Source organism: Periplaneta americana, chromosome 9 (genome assembly GCF_040183065.1).
Source record: "Periplaneta americana isolate PAMFEO1 chromosome 9, P.americana_PAMFEO1_priV1, whole genome shotgun sequence".
In the NCBI taxonomy this organism is placed as follows: Eukaryota; Metazoa; Arthropoda; class Insecta; order Blattodea; family Blattidae; genus Periplaneta; species Periplaneta americana.
In genome coordinates, this window is record NC_091125.1 from 74738718 (window position 1) to 74757359 (window position 18642).

General features: G+C 35.8%; 1 protein-coding gene across 2 annotated transcripts; it reads right to left on the reverse strand.

Moving 5' to 3' along the window:
* Window positions 1-1357: 1357 nt before the first annotated feature.
* LOC138706115 (dehydrogenase/reductase SDR family member 11-like) lies at window positions 1358-18233 on the reverse strand. Of its 2 annotated transcripts, XM_069835094.1 has the most exons (4): window positions 17794-18233; window positions 10174-10308; window positions 4921-5089; window positions 1358-1514 (listed from the first exon to the last, which is right to left on the reverse strand). In XM_069835094.1, exons 1-4 carry the CDS (start codon window positions 17914-17916, stop codon window positions 1381-1383), a joined length of 561 nt encoding a protein of 186 aa, XP_069691195.1. In that variant the 5' UTR covers window positions 17917-18233; the 3' UTR covers window positions 1358-1380. The 2 variants fall into 2 exon arrangements, with proteins under 2 accessions (XP_069691195.1, XP_069691196.1); XM_069835095.1 differs by lacking the exons at window positions 1358-1514; window positions 4921-5089 and adding an exon at window positions 8997-9110.
* Between the last annotated feature and the right edge of the window lie 409 nt (window positions 18234-18642).

An 18642-nucleotide genomic window follows, 5' to 3' on the forward strand; every position in this document is an offset into this window, starting at 1 on the left:
TTCCCGACTGTTCGTCTGTCTACAGTGATTTCTCCTAGACGATTGGACAGATTTTGTTCATACATAGTATCTAAGAGTCGATTTATTTGAGAATGATCCACATTACATAAATACACTATTTTAATTTAACTTGAAATCCAAAGCATGCAATGGCGATCGATTCCAAGTCACATCAGATCATTTATTTCGTGAATTTGTTTATTATTTTTTATAAACTGGTCAATCAAACGATGTACTGTGGTAAGAAAAATTATTTCCTAAGAGAAATTAATTATTGTAAATAATGTTATATAGAATCTACTAGTGGTCAGGTAAATACACAGATAGATGGCCTTATAAATAAGTGTCATTAGTAGTATATCCTCTTTTTTTATCTTTATGTAAACTTCCAGAGAAGCAATTAGTTTAAAAAAGATCTGTCCGAATGAGAGTATTGCTTAAATAATCTACTAAAGCTATGAAATTTATAGCTGCAAAACGAAGTTAAATGGTGTTGAACAGCAACCTCGTATGTCAAAATATTCAATTTTACAGGAGAGCGAAAAAAACATATTAATATCTTGATAATGAACAAATATCTGACATAAGAGGGTATTTCAATATCTTCTTCTAAAGTTTGTATCCATGCCTTGACATAAGATGTGTTTGTAGAAGATTCGAAAAGACTTTTGTGATAGCGATAAAGTGAACTCTCGTTTTTGTTCATCTTTTTACATACGAGGTTGCTGTTCAACACCATCGATATGTTAATTTTGAGATTATAAAGAATAGGCTACTTTTTGTTGCAATCCAGAAAACTATGTATGAATATATGAAAAAAAATATATATGCATCAAATGCCTATCCATTTCATTTGCGTGATTCGGATTCCGCATATTGCGGACAGATGACAGGACTGTGACTCATTTTCAAGTTGCACACCACTTCGGCGGACCACGCTATGCATGATGTGTATCTGTGGAGAGTTATGTCGTATACTAGGGTGAGTGTATGTGTAAGTTTCGTGTAGGTGTAGTGTAAGAAATGGATGACGAAGATGATGAAGATGAGGAAGTTAGAAGGGGAAACCCGGTGCTGGCAGAAAACTAAAGTGTATAGTTTTATTTCGGTGCATAGTATGTGATTTAATGCAGGAACGGTATGACTTTTAATTAATTAAGACAATAAAGCATATACATTAATACCAACTGAAATTGATGACGGAACTGTAAAACATGTAACAAGGAAGTACATGTCTCTGTCACTCATTTTTATATATAGGCTACGTATTTTAAATACTCGCACAATGTGGTTGAACTCATGTTATAATTTAAATAGCTCCATAATAAAGAAACTATATACAGTATAATCATTAAGATTTACAGACAGGTTTCAATATATTTACCTGTTAATATGTATTACGTGTCCGTTTTCAATTCTTAGACTCTTCATACACGTAATTGCTTCCCTAGTACAGAGCGTTAAACCGACAACATTTACATTTATCATTTGCAGCCAATCTTCTGTTTTGAAGTCTGAAAAAAAAAGTCATTTACTATAAAGCAGCATTTGTAAAACCTGAATAACATTCTACAATGAGGAAGTCATAAGAAATGCATGCGTTCACAGGTAAAGGTTAAACGCTGCTAATAAACCTTAAAAGTGAAGAGCAAGTTTTATTGATGCAAACCGTCCATAACATGGGAGACTTGCCAGTTGTTACATGACAAGCAATGCCAAAGCGATGTATATGCCAACTAGTTTCTGCTCAGTAGTTTAATATCCACCACCACCACCACCACCACCACCACCATCACGAGAGCTAATAGTTATATGCTTACAAAGCAAACACTGAAATATGCATGAAAATATACAAAATATTGTTGAAAACACTGAAATATGCATGAAAATATACGAAATATTGTTGAAATGTGCACTATAAATATGCGATTACAATTGAAGTAAATGCATTAAAGCAAATGTGATGGTCATTTTCGGTTAATTATTTTAATTAATGTAGGCCTACATTGTTTGTTTGGAACGCTCGGTAGGGTAGTGGTTAAGAAGTAGTGCTGCAAGCCGGAAAGTCGCGGGTTCAGTTCCCAAAGGAGTCATAAGTTTTCTCCATTGGTCTTAACACTTTCGGTCGCGCTATGGCCTTGCGGGTTCACTCATCCTGGACACCAGGGTATTTTCTTGGGGGGGGGGGGGAAGATGGCAAGCACATACGGTATGACCGACAGCTCCCTTCTTCTTATGCCTACTACTGGTAAAGGTGGGGACACTCCCGTGGCTCTGTGGCATTCCACGGCCTATAATATGGATAACTTTTTACCAAATTTTGCAACTGCTGTATGAAAGAGATCTAACGGATTTGGATTTAGGATTCAAAACTTTAAATGTTGTAAGATGGTCGATTTTTTGTCATGCATCAACAAAAAATTACAATTCATCACAGTCACCATCATCATCAAGAAAGAGAATTAGACTGCTCGTTCATGCGAAGTAATAAGTAGGGTCGATCTTCTACGGCAATGTGTCCCAAACTTTTTAATTATGAGGTCCCCCTTTTCTTGACACGATTTTAGTGCGGCCTCCTGGCCTAAGATATAGGATAATGATTCTCAATCGGGGGGCCAAATAGCAGTTAATGAGGGCCGCACACACAATAACAAATAATAATAATAATAATAATAATAATAATAATAATAATAATAATAATAATTAGGGCAAGGCAATTAATGATTTTGCATCTTTTTCTTATGAAGGTTTAAACATTGCTAGCATATATGGAAATGTATGACATTAAAAACCGGGTTAAATAAAAGCAATTCGTTAGGGCATTTTTTTGCATTTTCTTAACTTATTTACGGATATGTCATTTTTTTTTAGCAATTTTTAGGTCATTTTGAGCATTTTTTACACTTTTCAGGAAGGCTGTGACATTATTTGTATTTGATTTGAGATTTTTGTTATAATTCAGTATTTTTCTTGTGAATACAATTTCTTGGAATTAAGTAGATGTTTGCTAGCTTCTACCCCTACTTTTCAAGGTATGTGCATAATGAACTTGCCCACTTCTAGGAATTTTATTCAAATTCTTAGAGCGTATACTAGCTTGTACCCCTATTTTTCAAGGCATAATGAACTTGCCCACTTCTAGGAATTTACCCACACTCCCACAGCGATTCCTTTCTCCAGGTAAACTGGCATTGTTATGTTAATTGAGGTGGTCAGTTGTTTCTAGTCGTCTGTATGAACAGGTCAAGAGCAAAATGCCTAAAGTAAAGGAAAGTGCTAGTGTTAAATTAAAGGCATTTGTTTCAAAATATGGAGAAAATATTTTTTCAACGGACGGTCGTATTTTATTCTGCAAGATCTGCGATGTGAGAGTGGTAGAGTGGGTGATGCAGTGTCAATGAAAATGAAAAACTGTCTAAGCAAGAACAGGGGGTACACAACATTGTGTTCAATTGGCAGAGCTTTGTCTGGTGAAAATTTTTCTCTTCCTGACTGTGAGTTAAATCCAGGAGATATTGCTTGCTTTCAGTTTGCTCCAATTGTTTCCGTTGAAGTAGAAAGAATCTTTTCCATTTATAAGTCGGTACTAGCAGACAATAGACAATCATTTTTATTTGAAAATCTCCGCCAAGTTTTGATTGTTAACTGCAATTCAAAATTTTTGTAAAAGTGCACTTGAAATGAATTTTCTGCAATACAAGGTACTGTAACATGTATTTTTTTTTAAATGTTATGTAGTTCAGTAATCAAGTGAGTACTTAACGTAATTAAAAGTATTTTGATTGGCAATGCTTTACTTTTTATTGGTCATTTTTTTGTTTTTTAGGTCATTTTTTGTATTTTTTAGGTCATAAATGCATTTTTTACCAATTTATAGGTCATTAAATGCCTTGCCCTAATAATAATAATAATAATAATAATAATAATAATAATAATAATAATAATAATAATCATCATCATCATCAATAGAGGCTAATATTATTTATTTATTTGCGTACTTAACAATTTAAATACTCCATACACCATACTTGCATTCATTACTAATTCCTAATAACCTAATTCTAATTAATTTAAATGATGTAACATACATACATATATACACTAGCTTTCTGTGCTCGAGGTTACAGGTTCGATTCCGGTCCAGGTTGGTGACATTTAAGTGTACTTAAATGCGACAGGCCCATGTCAGTAGATTTAATGTCATGTAAAAGAACTCCTGCGGGACAAAATTCCGCCACACTGGCGACGCTGATACAACTTCTGCAGTTACGAGCGTCTTTAAATAAACCATAATTTAATTTTTACATACATGCATACATGCATACATACATACATACATACATATGTCCACACCTGTGGAGTAACGGTTAGTGCGTCTGGCGGCGAAACCACGTGGCCCGGATTCGATTCCCGGTTGGAACAAGTTACCTGGTTGAGGTTTTTTCCGGGGTTTTCCCTCAACCCAATATGAGCAAATGCTGGGTAACTTTCGGTGCTGGACCCCGGACTAATTTCACCGGCATTATCACGTTCATCTCATTTAGACGCTAAATAACCAAAGATGTTGATAAAGCGTCGTAAGATAATCTACTAAAATTTAAAAAAAAATTACATACATACATACATACATACATACATACATACATACATACATACATACATGCATACACACATATACACACACTCATACAGTGATAGTTGCTCGCCGCTTCTCAGATCACTCCCGATGTTGTCTTCCTGGTCTCTAGTAAACCTATCCACAGACATTTCGTCCTTTACAAGTAACACAGGATATGGTCCTAGGTGGCATTAAGGTCACTGTGCTCATTTCTGGACCTTAGTACCATGGGTTCCAACCTTGCCTTGGGTGTTTTATTTTTTGAGTAACCAAATTATGATTCCGATTGGGAAGTCCCTTACCGTGGAATTGTATTTCGTTGAGCACACCGGCGTTGTTGACCAGAACGTCCACTCCTCCCAGCTCGCTCCTCACCCAGGAGAATGCGCAGAGGATGTCCTCTTCATTCGTGATGTCGCATTGCAAAGGGTACAGTTTGCCTGGACCTCGGCATAATTCGGCGGAGAGTTCCTGGAGAATTCCCATCAGATACATTGTAAAAATTATCAATATTGTCGTCGTCATCATCGCCATTATTGACAACTGATCAGTAATCGATTTCAAGAGCAAATTGAAGTAATAATTATATGCAATATAATTGTCATAGTCATTACTACTGCGATTGCAAGTGATCCCCGGTTGCAGTCGCGGCCTGAACTACCAGTGTCATTATATTCACATTGCTCGTCATTTTCATTATTATCATAAGACAGACTGTAATTAAATATGATTTCTTTTCCACCATCACGACTACTACTACGACCACCACCACCAATACAATTATAATCGTCGTCTTTGTTATTCTCGTCATTATCGTTGGTTTCGACGTCGTCGTTGTCAACATGATCACCATAATTATCGACATCATTGGTATTATTAATGATAATTTCAGTAACGTCAGCAGCATAATATTGTTTGTCAATAAAAGTTACTAAGTAAATTAGCATCGCCCTAGCTTCGTTTTTATTATCGTCAATTTGGCATGAAGCTTTTTCATAAATGTACCGGTAATCATTATCCTAACAATATTACTTTGCTACTATTAGTCTAATACTACTAGGCCTACTACTACTAGAACAACATAAATAATAATAATAATAATAATAATAATAATAATAATAATAATAATAATAAGCCACCAGCGTAACTCGGGTGATAAGAGCTTCTGCGAGCTGATGCATAGCTGCTCTTGGTAGTGAAGCCAATACCCACTTGGACTCATTACTTGGTTTGGGTTTTTCGAGAGCTTCCTCAACTGTAATGCCAATTTCAGAAAATCGCATAAGAATTATCGGCTTTATTTCGTTAAATATCATCTCGCTATTACCAATTACATGGACCTTAATAACCTAGTAGTTCATACAGTGTCATTAAATTACCTACTAAACAATTAATAATAATAATGATGATAATAATAATAATAATAATATCACTGTCACCATTTCCTTCAAGAATATATTGGTCCGTTCCGTCCCCATCTTATGGGGGTTAGCAATCAATATTAGACAAAAAGAAGTAGGCTGACTTCTAGGTTATGTAAAACATGGAGTAGGACTGTAATTTAAGACAACACAGGACAAACAGAAAAGGAAGGGGAATTGAATTGAATTTCACGAGGGGGACACTAATACCCAGCACAGAGACCTTAGAAGACCTATTGCGCCAACTCTCAAACTGGGTCCATTCTCAACCACCGGCTGATTATACGAAGGTTCACTGCTTACTCAGGTTTCGAACAGGCAGCGAAAATTCATGATTTTTACCGGTCTGATTTTTATATAATTAACTACATCAATAACGACTACCAGAACAATATTCAGCCCAGGACTTTGTGATTTCGATGTTAAAGCTTCCTGATGAATCATGCAGTGTGTTCAGAATATTCCTGGAGATTCCTTCTTCACAAGTGCTTGTGAACTGTTATATCTGCCAGACATGACTTGAGCTCCATCGGAGCAAATTCCAACACAATCTTTCCACTGCAAGTTTACGCTGACAATAGCATCATTTGTAATTCTGAACAATTGGATAGCAGTTCCTCTTCCTTCTATAGCAGCGGTCACCAAACTGGGTATCGTGATTACATCGTGTAATCAAAGACATTCATACTAAGGGGAGTTTCCTGTACATTGCTCTCTATCTCGCTCACGGATTGATAGTAAGAATTGTCGGTACCATGTGGCTCTACAAACCCTCTGTCTCTACGAGTAGGAACAGAAGGTTTCGTACAGAACGGGAAAAGGAATTTATTCGCTGTTCTGTCGGAGAAAATATAATATGTTGCTTTGCTCAACGGTTCAATTAATAGTAGTATATAGAAGCGGTATTACAGAGCATTACGCTGAATACACAGGCATAACAAGTATCATTATTATTATTATTATTATTATTATTATTATTATTATTATTATTTATCAGCAAGTGTCACCATAATTTTATATACGTGCCTCAATATATAGGCCTACATCTTCCCTTGAATAATAAAATAATTACTACTCTATATCTTCATTTTGATTTCTTTTTTTTTTTTTAATCTTTTGATGACTATTATCAGTTATTTACTAGTTATTGATTTAATAATAATAATAATAATAATAATAATAATAATAATAATAATAATAATAATAATAATAATAATAATAATATAGAGAAACTGATTGAATATTACGTGCTAGTGTAGTAATGAAACAAGCTATTAAACTCCAAGAACTGAAATCAGCCGTAAATCATCGTCATGAAGAGAAAGAAAACATAAATAAAATGTATGGAAGCCAGCTATCTAGTGGCGAACGAAATAGCTCGTTATCTTAAGCCTTCCAACGGAGGAGAGTTTTATAAAAGTTTAATGATCAAGGCGGCTGAAATAATTTGTCCAATAAAAGTTGTTAATTAATTTTGAAAAAAAAACTCCGCATTTCTTGATTAAATATCCAGAGAAGAATTGAAGAAATTTCTGATTGTGTTCATTAAAAAAAAAAAAAAAAAAAAAAAAAAAAAAAAAAAAAAAAAAAAAAAGCAAGAAAATTTGTATACTGTATATTTTTTATAGGTTCTTGATGACAATAGTGACATTAATAATACAGCAAAGCTTGCTATTTTTATTCGCTGGGTTGATGAAGAACTCAATGTTAGTGTACGAACCACCACTGGTTGTAGTTTTCATGCCCTGTACCTCTCTCCATCTCCTTACTTCTTAGACTGTCTCTCGCGTGTCATCACTGCCGTTCGAGTTTTGGTCACCGCTGTTCTATAGGTTTGCAAACCAGCAAGTCTTCAACTATTGCAGAACCCTGACAGATTCTGATACAGCAAATCAAATGGGAATCGTTACTGCTGTCTATTGCTTCATCAAGTTGATGACAAATAATTTTCCAACTAACTCAGAATCAAACTGTTGCTGAATAGCCACAGATATATCGAGAAATTGTATCGTTTGACTGAAGAACATTCTTAAGTTATTTAGCATGGCTTTAACCAAACATAGTTTCAGCTAAGTCTAGGCAGCTGGTAGAACGAGTTGCTCTGCAATAGTATGTGACTTTTTACATTCGACTATTTTATAAACTTTTACTGTGGGAACTTAGTGAATATTTGACTTCTGTTTCTCTAAAGATCTGAGTTTCTCTGTAAAAAAATTCACGGGGCTTATTGATATATTCTTTGTGTAGGGTTTCTAAATGTCTCTTCAATTTATTGGGTTTCATGCTATCTGCAGCCAAACTCTTGAAACAAATAACACATTGATGTTTTTCTTCACCACTTATAACAGTACTTGTAAAACCGAAGTAGGCTATATTTTCGTCATATTTGATTTTATAATAAGATTAGCACTGGTACTGGGCGTTTATAATGAAGTAGAAGCTTCTTCGTCCTCAAGCTTACGTTTTCCTCCAATTAAAAATCTAGGCCTATCCATATTTACTACACACGTACACTAGCGTTGGAACTGCAAGTGACAAACTCAAAACACAGTCGCAATGGAACAACTAACAAGTCACTCTTTTTTTTTTTTTACCTTGGGGATTTAGTGAAGTGAATTTTAATGGCAGGCAGAGTAACTATCTCATGCCCCCATGTTTTAGATTGCTACCAGTGCACTTCATTAGAACCAGGTACCCAGCTTCGAAGCCGTTAGCCCTTTGAACTTACAATATATTTATTTTCCCCTATTATAATACAGGGTTGTTATCTAAGAAATTAGCAAGTTCTTTGTGATAGTAGAAGAGAAAGAGTGGGGGAAGGGAAGTGGTCCTTGGCCCATTTCTTTTAGGGCTCATCCCGACATTTGTCTTATTGCTCAAGGGAAACCACGGAAAAACCTAGAGCAGGATGAGATGTCGTGCTGACGACAAGCCAATTGGCTTGGGGTCAGAATATGTTGAGGTGGGAGGTTTTGGTTTAATCATTATTCAAAGTACAAATACATTAAAGGTACATAAAAAATTGTTTACAATAAGAACAATGCATCTATGCTGCCAATAACGTGATGACCCTGAAACAGAGAAATAACATTATTAGTGCATTTATAGACTTGTCTGTGTGTAGAGTCAAGTGGTTATTTAGTGTTCAAGTTGGTATTCATCTTGTACGTTGTCGTTCCAAGCTAGAGGGTGGAGTACACTCTTAGGTCTTTTATGTTTATCTAATGCAGGATTGTAATTTCCTAGTGAAGAAATTAGTGGGTTTGTGCTGCTGTACGACTTGGTGTACGTGCAGAAGGCTTGATTTGAAATATATTCTTGAATTGTCGAAATTTCTAGTTCTTCATGAATCAATCTGACAGGAGTTACTCTAGGAAGTCCTGTGATTAATCTTAAAATTTTGTTTTGGAAAACTTGTAATTTTTTACGGACTGTAATAGGTGCATGTCCCCAAGCAGGACAAGCATATAGTATTACTGGCCTAATTAATGTTTTATACAAAGTTAGAGCTGTGTGTATGTTTAGATGTCTGCTTTTATTTAATATTGGATAAAGCTCCACCATTCTAGAATTGGCAAGTCTGAGTTTTTGTAGTACATGTTCGGAGAAAGTGAACCGTCTGTCTAGTGTTACTCCGAGATATTTTACTGAAGTTTTCCACTCGATTTGTGATCCATTTATGGCTAATTTTGTATGATTTATTCCCGGTCTATTGAATTTATTCCTTCTGCAAAATAAAATTGCTTGTGTTTTGGAGATATTTAATTTAATTCTCCATCTGAGGAGCCCGCAGACGCTCTGCTTTTATAGTCGCATATTTTCTAGACTCATCGGTATCTGTCGCGAACATTCGGATGGATAACAGGAAATGACGTCATAATACGGCGCGACTGCACTACATTGGCAGCGATAGCCAGTGTTACCAACAGAGTTTAAATTCCCGCGTATTGGGTTATTCTCACCTATCTTTCTATCTTATATTATGGGGAGGAGGCGCAGAATTATCCAAATCAAAAAAGGGGCGCGAAAGTTTGAGACACTGAATAGTGTCCTCCATCAGAGTGTTGTTCCATAAAAAAAATTCCACTTGAACACCGCGGAATCTGAGTGGGCACATACAGTGCCAGTACTCACTTGAAGTCTGTGAACTCGTCTTGCCAGACCGACCATCTTCAGCCCGCGCTCCACAAGCGTCCTTGTGACTGCGGCGCCTATACCAGAACTCGCCCCTGTCACGATGGCCACTTTACCTGACCACCGCTCCATTTCCTTAAACACAAGCGGAATAAATGTGGTTTAAATTAAGTTAATATACACAAATAGTGTATTACGTACCGAGAAATGTGATACTTGCATGGTGTGAGCCTAATATAGAGACTGAGGATAAAATTATTCCAGTTGGAATAATTTTATTATTATGGAATTGAATATTTCATTTTGGTTCAACATATAAAATTATAAAACTTGCGTAGCAAATTAATGCAGTTTGGGAAACCGTTCGGGCCTCAGTTTCCAAGCATTCGATATTGGATAAATCACTTACAGTTTGCGGTTAGTGAGTAACTTTTTGAAATACTTGAAAAAAAAATGCGGACGTTGATGAAAAGTCATCTTCTTATTTTTCACATTAGGACGATGCCTATTAATATAGAAATTCTTTCTATGTTAATATTAACGCAAAAAGTAATTTCTTATATTGCATATTTTGCATTTCTTTACGTTTTTGAACTAATAGTTCATTTTATTTTTTTCGGCATGTTTTGGTCATTTTTAATAGTTTGAAGAACTTTTAGATCCTTTGGAATGAATTTTACTTTCTTCTTTACTGATAGGTCTGTTAAATCATTTTCTAACCAAATAGATCAGTACATCAGTAGTAATTACCTACTGAATAAGTGAATAACAGTGAAGTTTGAGTTTTATAGTTTGTAACAGGCTCTAAAGTCCATCCCTCATTCCACTGAGTGCTTCACTTCACACAACGGAAGTAATATAAAATGCTTTACAGCAGCTTAGTTTAAGTGACGACTTTGACCGCTACTGTTCTTTTGTCCGTACGAGGGTGTCTTTAGAATTTATGTTTGGAAGGGGGGAAACTTTCATCATGTCCTGGACAGGACATTGTGCCCTCAACATGGTTCGGAAGGGATGTCTACTGTAGTAAACAGTATTTTTAACACAAAGATTGCAAGAATGCACGCTGCGCCCACAATTTATTTTGTCAATCACACTCCCTCATCTGGTAACAAAAGTGAAGCGCGGAAGGAGGAGACGGAGAATGAAGGCACTGACATGGACACCCCTGATTAAAATCTATAGTTTCCACTTAAAACCTTCATTTTGTTGCATTTTCTTTTCCTTTATCTTAGCCAAATTCCAGGAAGTTGCCTCCTCTCTCCGAGATTTGCAGGGCAGTCATTGAAACAAGGTGACTAATTTTTAAGAAGTTGTGGTGCGAGTTGTGGTGCGAGTACGATGAATAATATTTAAATGTAATTTTCTTTTAATTCTATGTCATCATTTTTGCATTAGTTTGAGGGCATTTTAATGATCATTTTAAGTAGATTTTTAGGTCATCAACATCCGCCCCCTAGTAATGATAAATCAAAACTGCATTTCTAAATTTTGCAATAGATTCATTAATTCAAGTAATACATGACTTGGTTGCTATGTTACTTGTTTATGTATCGTAATTTAATGTTTGAATGTTTAATATGTATTAATGAAGCAATAAAATTTGACTAAAATATTGTAAAAATGAATGAGATTGGTATTGAAGTTGCGAGTCTAGCATGTGCATCACTTTTACCGGAAACATCAAAGGAAAGGTTTGAAGTAGCTTACAATGTTTTTCGAAAGTGGTGTTTAGATAACATTAATAGTCATACCAGTGAGACTGTGTTATTGGCATATTTTCTTGAGAAATCTAATATATATATATATATATATATATATATATATATATATATATATATATATCCAGCAAGCTTATGATGCGATTATTCAATGTTACGATCAACTAGGCATGTCGCTTTAAATTGAATCGGTTCTTAATGTTAACATGTCAAATTGTACATTTCACATTACAATCAATAAGTAAGCAATGCATTTGTAGATTTGATAAAGATCCATCAATTCAAGGTTTGGTTGTTAGATTACTATTCTATTGGGTGCTACGTCATTTCAACTAGTACTGTAAGTATTTCAGACCTGTTCAAGAATTTTTGCCATGCCAATTAAGAAATGAATTGTAAATTTTACTTTCATAGCCAAATATATGTTAAAAATAATTAACTTACATGTGAAGTATTGCAAAAATACAATTTATGCGTAGTACAAAAAAGTGATTGATTTATTTACTGTATTGATTGATTGATTGATTGATTGATTGATTGATTGATTACCAAGAGAGCCTGTGTTGCCGGTTGGTACTCTATGGATTTCAGTTTTTGACCTTTTTTAAAACTGGTTTCTACAAAAGGAAAATAAATTTGGAGTTACAGTAAAATCCCATAAAACCTAGTCAACAGATGGAGGTGGTCATGTTAGAGAGTTTTTCCAATGTCCTGTGAAGATTAATTATGCAGGTTTAATTAATTGATAGAACTTAGAAGGGCGTACAAGTAATTAGTCTACCGCTATGGAATAAAGATTAGCATATCCAACCGTGAAATGAGCGGGCCCGGGTTGAAATCCTAGTTGGGACAAGTTACCTCGTTGGAGTTTTTTCCGGAGTTTTCCCTCAACCCATTATTAGCAAATGCTGGGTAACTTTCGACGCTGAACCCAGGACTCATTTCGCTGGCATTATCATCATATTTTCACTCAGGCGATAGATAACCATCAGAGTTGATAAAGCGTCGTAAAATAAACCAATTAAAAAGTAATTAATAGTCACTTTTTAAATTTTAAATAATAATAATAATAATAATAATAATAATAAGAATAATTATTATTATTATTATTATTATTATTTTCCCCCTCGCTGTTATTTATACTCGGTTTTAACATCTTTGGTCATATCGCGAGTTAATCTTTTGGGTGAAATCCGAAGGCCTGTGTACTATTGTTGAGACTGGTTCTATTGTTATGAACTACATGGCGACTGTATATGTGTTACTGATTTGTTATGAATATGATTTCGGCAATGAATGAGACCGATGATGTGGCCCGAATTTCCTGGCATTTGCCTTACGGTTGACGGAAACCCTGAAAAACCTCAACCAGGAAATTCAACCCGACCGGGAATCGAACCCGGGCCCTCTGCGTAAGAGACCAGCATGCTGATCCCTACACCACGAGGTGGTCTATTATTATTGTTATATTGAAAATGCAATAGGCCTATATGAATTTTCAAAGTTTGCATTACAAGATCTGTGAAATTACAGTAGAGAAAGTCTTCCATTATGTATTTCATGATCACCTTCCTTAGTTAAGCATTCTCATTTCATTGTCTTTATATAAGTGAAACAGTTCTGATACAGCATTTGAATTACTGGTATTGCAATATTTAATTAACAGGTCGAAATATTTTAGGGCAGGGACGGGAAACAGCTACTCTCAGAGAGCTTAGCTTCTCCCACTACAGTTGCTGTTATACGTAGATACCCATGCTGACTACTCTGTTTACAATACGAATTTCCCACCCCTGTTTTAGGGCTTCACTGTGCTGAAGCCATATCGTCTATTTCCTCTTCTGTTCTAGATAATTCACTATCATCACTGCGTTCTTCTTTCTTCTTATTTGCACTGAAAATATGTCCAGCAATTCTTCCGGGGTTGGCGACACTTTTTCATGAACTATAAGTTTATTTAAAGAAAATCATAATTAGCTTTCATGCTCTTTTACAGAAGAATGACCAGTTACAATAGATTGCTATTTCTAAGCACAAGGGAGCGGACCAAATTGTTAAAGATGATTGAAAGTTGACCTTGGTACATGTATGAGTCATTTCTGTACATACCTAGATAAAATTTTGAATCACTACTTTTACAGTGGTCAAGTTACACAAGTGAAAGTGCATAAAATATTACCATACTGTGGTCAAAATTTAAGTTAGACAGGAGGTCAACTTACAGAATAAATTCTATATACTGTATAAATAAATGGGTATTTGCCGGTTCAAGATAAGACAGATGGTCATGTTACAGAGGTCGTCAACTTCACAGGTTTTACTGTACTGTGTTGTTGATATACTAAATGTAAAAGAATCCTGTTCTTAAATGAGCAATTCAAAAGCAGTTTCTCGCCCACGGCAAAACTGAACACTTTCTTTGTCAAAGTAATGTTTTGCTCATCTCGAGTCACAGTCGTCCCACGATGTGTCTGGTATAATGATTACCAGAGCTAGCACTGAAAGTTATGGTGGTAGTTGGTAGAGTTCAATATTTACATTCTTCCTACAGCTCGTCCAAGTCAAGTGTGTGAGTGGGGATATCGGGACGGAATGTAGAGGCAAAACACAGTTGCCACATAGGTCACTTGACGCTCAGATTTCAACGCGTGCACATCGTTTAAAATACACTACGGAGCGCACGCATTTGTTGTCCTTGTCTTCAGATAAAGGCAACAGTTACGCTGCCCCCCCCCTCATGCAACTTTCTCTCCTACGCCCACGCTTGCCAATCAGAACGCCAAACCTCACTGTCAAGCAGAAGCAGAAGTAGAAGTAGAAGTACAGTCTATTTCAAAGCGTCTTAAATTGTTACCGCTCTATGAACTGAAGCGCAGTAGGAAAACTTGGCTGTCATATGAGACTGTACTGGTCTCCTCTCGTTACCGTCTCCTTTCCCTACAGAACTGTCTCCAACTTCCCCTCTCGGCTCGCAGACTTAACTTGGTCGAGCTGTACACTAGTATGACACACAGTAGTCACTACTGCATAATGCCTTACGTAAAGGAGTAGGAGTCTGCACAGTTGAGTAATGAGTACAGCACACACGTAATAGGGCGGAAGTAATATAGATGTGCCGATTTTAACAGCTTATTCCTTGCATAGCGCACAACGAAGAATTCTAATACCGGTATTAGTCCCAAATGAATACTTTACTCAGGAAAAATCTAATTTCCCGTAAAAGATAATAGTGTTTTACTCGACAAGTGCTATCGACAAGAGTCTTTTCAAATAGCCACTGTTCTCAGCCATGACATTCCAAGCATCCTGCACATACATAAGTGTTCTGCCCATGGGCAGGTCTTTCATTCCAAACCCAGCATTCTCCAATCTTTCCTATTTTCTGCCTTCCTCTTAGTCTCCGCATATGATCTACATATCTTAATGTCGTCCATCGTCTGATATCTTCTTCTACTCCGAACTCTTCTCCCGTTCACCATTCCTTCCAGTGCACCCTTCAGTAGGCAGTTTCATCTCAACCAGTGACCCAACCAATTCCTTTTTCTCTTTCTAATCAATTTCAGTATCATTCTTTCTTCATCCACTTTTTCCAACGCAACTTTATTTCTTATTCTGTCTGTCCACTTCAGACGCTCCATTCTTCTCCACATTCACATTTAAAATGCTTCTATTCGTTTCTCTTCATTTCGTCGTAATTTCCATGTTTCTTCCCTATACAGTGCCACACTCCACACAAAGCACTTCACTAGCCTCTTCCTTAGTTCTTTTTCCAGAGGTCCGCAGAAGATGCTCCTTTTTCTGTTAAAAGCTTCCTTTGCTAATGTTTGCAGTTTTTCTTGGGAAGGATAAATGCGGTAACTTCCCGTTGCTTTCCGCACACCACTGTCTCTTTCGCATCTTAATAGATTCCAGGGGCCCCAAGTGTGCAGGTGAAAAGAGTGGATTTGACTAATTGGGCCCTCCGGACTTCACCAAAATTCACCGCAAGGGTTAAATATTAGTTCTATCAGGATTTTTGACCCGATCAGATACAGAGAAATCCCAATTAGTCTTTCCCACCCGCATCCTGGGCGAGCTTCAACAAATCATCAGAAAATCTTGGAAGAGGATTGGGCCAATTTTCCCGCAAATGTGTCTATACTTGTGCCCTCGTAATTCAACTTAACTTTAATAATTCTTTTATTGTTATCAAAAAATTAGAACAAAGCACAATAGATTTTACTACCCTGCGCACAAATGAATAGTCCCTTCATTGTTATAAAAAATAATAAAACACAATAGCTGACATATTACACACGAATGAGTAATACCTTCAGTAGCTCACAACAGGTTGAGGTAAACTACATGCATGCAAAGCCCGACAAATGCCCTTCAACTTTGGCATGTACCACAGGCGAACTGTGAGAAGCAACGTTTTTGTATGTCCTGTGGCGGCGTATACGGAGGACTCTGTACTATCACTGCTACAGTTACTGCTATATATGAAAATCGTGCGTATTTCACCTCTGCATCGTGAAATCGGCAATTGATGCTTCACTTCATATTAGCTCATTATACAGTATTATGTGAAATGACACAGGAAATTTAAAAGAAATTCTCCAGTGCTCGGAAAAAGTGACATAAGTCAGTTTCCACAAACCTTTTTTGATAATTTATTGACAACTTACACTGGTTTATGTCGATTTGATTTTTTTTTCTGTATGAATTATTGTAATGGGAGGAATATTTATGTATTTTTTTCCAAGCGAGCAGATGTTCCGAAAGTTGTCAATAAATTATCTAAAAAGTTTGTGGAAACTGACTTGTACCACTTTTCCCAAGCACTGCAGAATTATAATGAAAAAAAGCTGGGATTAGTAATTTGTATAACTAGTGTATAATCTTGGTAATTATAGAGCGAGTGAATGTTTAGCGCTTGAGCGTAAGCGAGATCGAAAATTTTCACGAGTGTTTATAATGAACATTATACACGTGTTACTTACAACGTTTTATACAATTCTAGCATTAAAATATGTAAAAGAACTATTATAAAACAATTAATAAAGAAATAATATCAGATTTATAATGATGGGTAATTCGATATCATGGTCAATGAAGAAAGAGGTTGCTATGACAACAATGAGGTATTAAATATTATAGCACGGCAAATCGTTTCATAATGTTAACTTTATGGCACAAGTTATGCCGTCATAATAGAAGTCATGACGTTTTAGTTGGCATGGTAATATTTTACGCTCTGGTAAAATAATGTAACATTTTAGGCACGATTTTCACTAACGCAACTAGTAGCATATGAGCATCTTTACCACTAGAACGTGTTTTACAAGAACGAGTCGTAAGCCGAGTTCTGTAATTACATCAGTGCGGTAATTATTCTCATCCCACTAGTTGCTTACAATATTTTATCCGCTTTTATTTAATAATGTGTTTAAAGCGTTCATGATACGATCGTTGACTGAGTGCGATATGTAAATGATTACCATTGTGATATGACCATGGATAAGTAACCATTATCAAACCAACGTGGATATATGAATGTTATGATGTACTAAAGCACCCAAGAAGAAAAGCAGATAAGTTTCCTCCGCCTCATTTCCATACCGCACCACAATCGTCGATTAGCAGCACCATTTTTTACAATCTTCGGAAGTCGAACCAGAGACAGCAAGTTCCTTTTTTATTGAATTCTGTTATAATTTCTCACGGTTATTGTAGGATTCACGTAACCGAGTATGGAACTCATTGCTCTAACTTTTATAAAAAATATTATATTATTATAATTATAGTAGGACTATAGCTCTTGTAAATACGGCTAATCGTCATTATGGAAATCATGGGTTTGCTGATTTAAAATTTTCTTTGTATATCTCTGGTTTCAAATTAGTTTCAAACGCACTACCTGATTGTTGCAAGTTGTCACTGTCTTCCTTCTTCCTTGTCTACTGCAGTAGTTCTGTTTCATATCGATAATTTTACACATTTTATCTCTTCCTTCTTGGCCTTGTGATGTTTTGTAACACATAATTTATAAAAAAGAGTAATTCTTACGAAAAGTTTATCATGTTGTTTAATGTCAGAAATTTATGAGTTTATGAATAATTCAAAGGAGAGTGAATTATTGAATCGTCCAGAATTCCCTAAAAGCTTAAGTTATAAGAAGTCTACACGTCACATATGAACAGCCGTGGCTAACGAGAAAGACAGGCTACGGTGCGACGTCACATTCTTAGTCATAACATGGCCAACATTGAATAAATTTATATACAAATGCACCTTCAACATGATTTTAATATAGCAATTCCTTTGTTTTTTAGAACTTTGAAAATGTATTTATATTAGGCGATTGTGAAGATGGCCATGACTAGATCATGATAACCACGTGACTTCGATTCGTGCCGAAGCCCGCCTTTCTCGTTAGCCACGTGAACAGCTCAAAATTGTGTTTGTCACTTAAGACTTTGGAATTTATAAAAGTCTTATTTGAAATGCAATTTATATTTTTATTTCGTTACATAGGTATCTCTTGTTTTAATCTAGATTAGAAAAATGGAACAAAACGAAAGCAAGAACAGGAAAGTGTACAAGTAGAATGTAATCTTTAGTGATCGTCGATATTGACAACTCTGTTTCGGATGCAAGTTCATGAAGTAAGACAAAGTACTTGCACGTCATCTAAGCCATATTTTGCCATGCACAATAGTAATATGCGTTACAAGAGCGGTATGTTGAAGTTTTCATGTTCGAGGAA

Coding starts and splice junctions, on each gene's coding strand:
- LOC138706115 (XM_069835094.1), bottom strand. CDS start 17,916: ATGTGTTACAAAACATCACAAGGCCAAGAAGGAAGAGATAAAATGTGT. Junction 10,309..17,793: donor TGACAACTTGCAACAATCAG/GTAGTGCGTTTG, acceptor CTTGTGTTTAAG/GAAATGGAGCGGTGGTCAGG. Junction 5,090..10,173: donor GACGAGTTCACAGACTTCAA/GTGAGTACTGGC, acceptor GGAATTCTCCAG/GAACTCTCCGCCGAATTATG.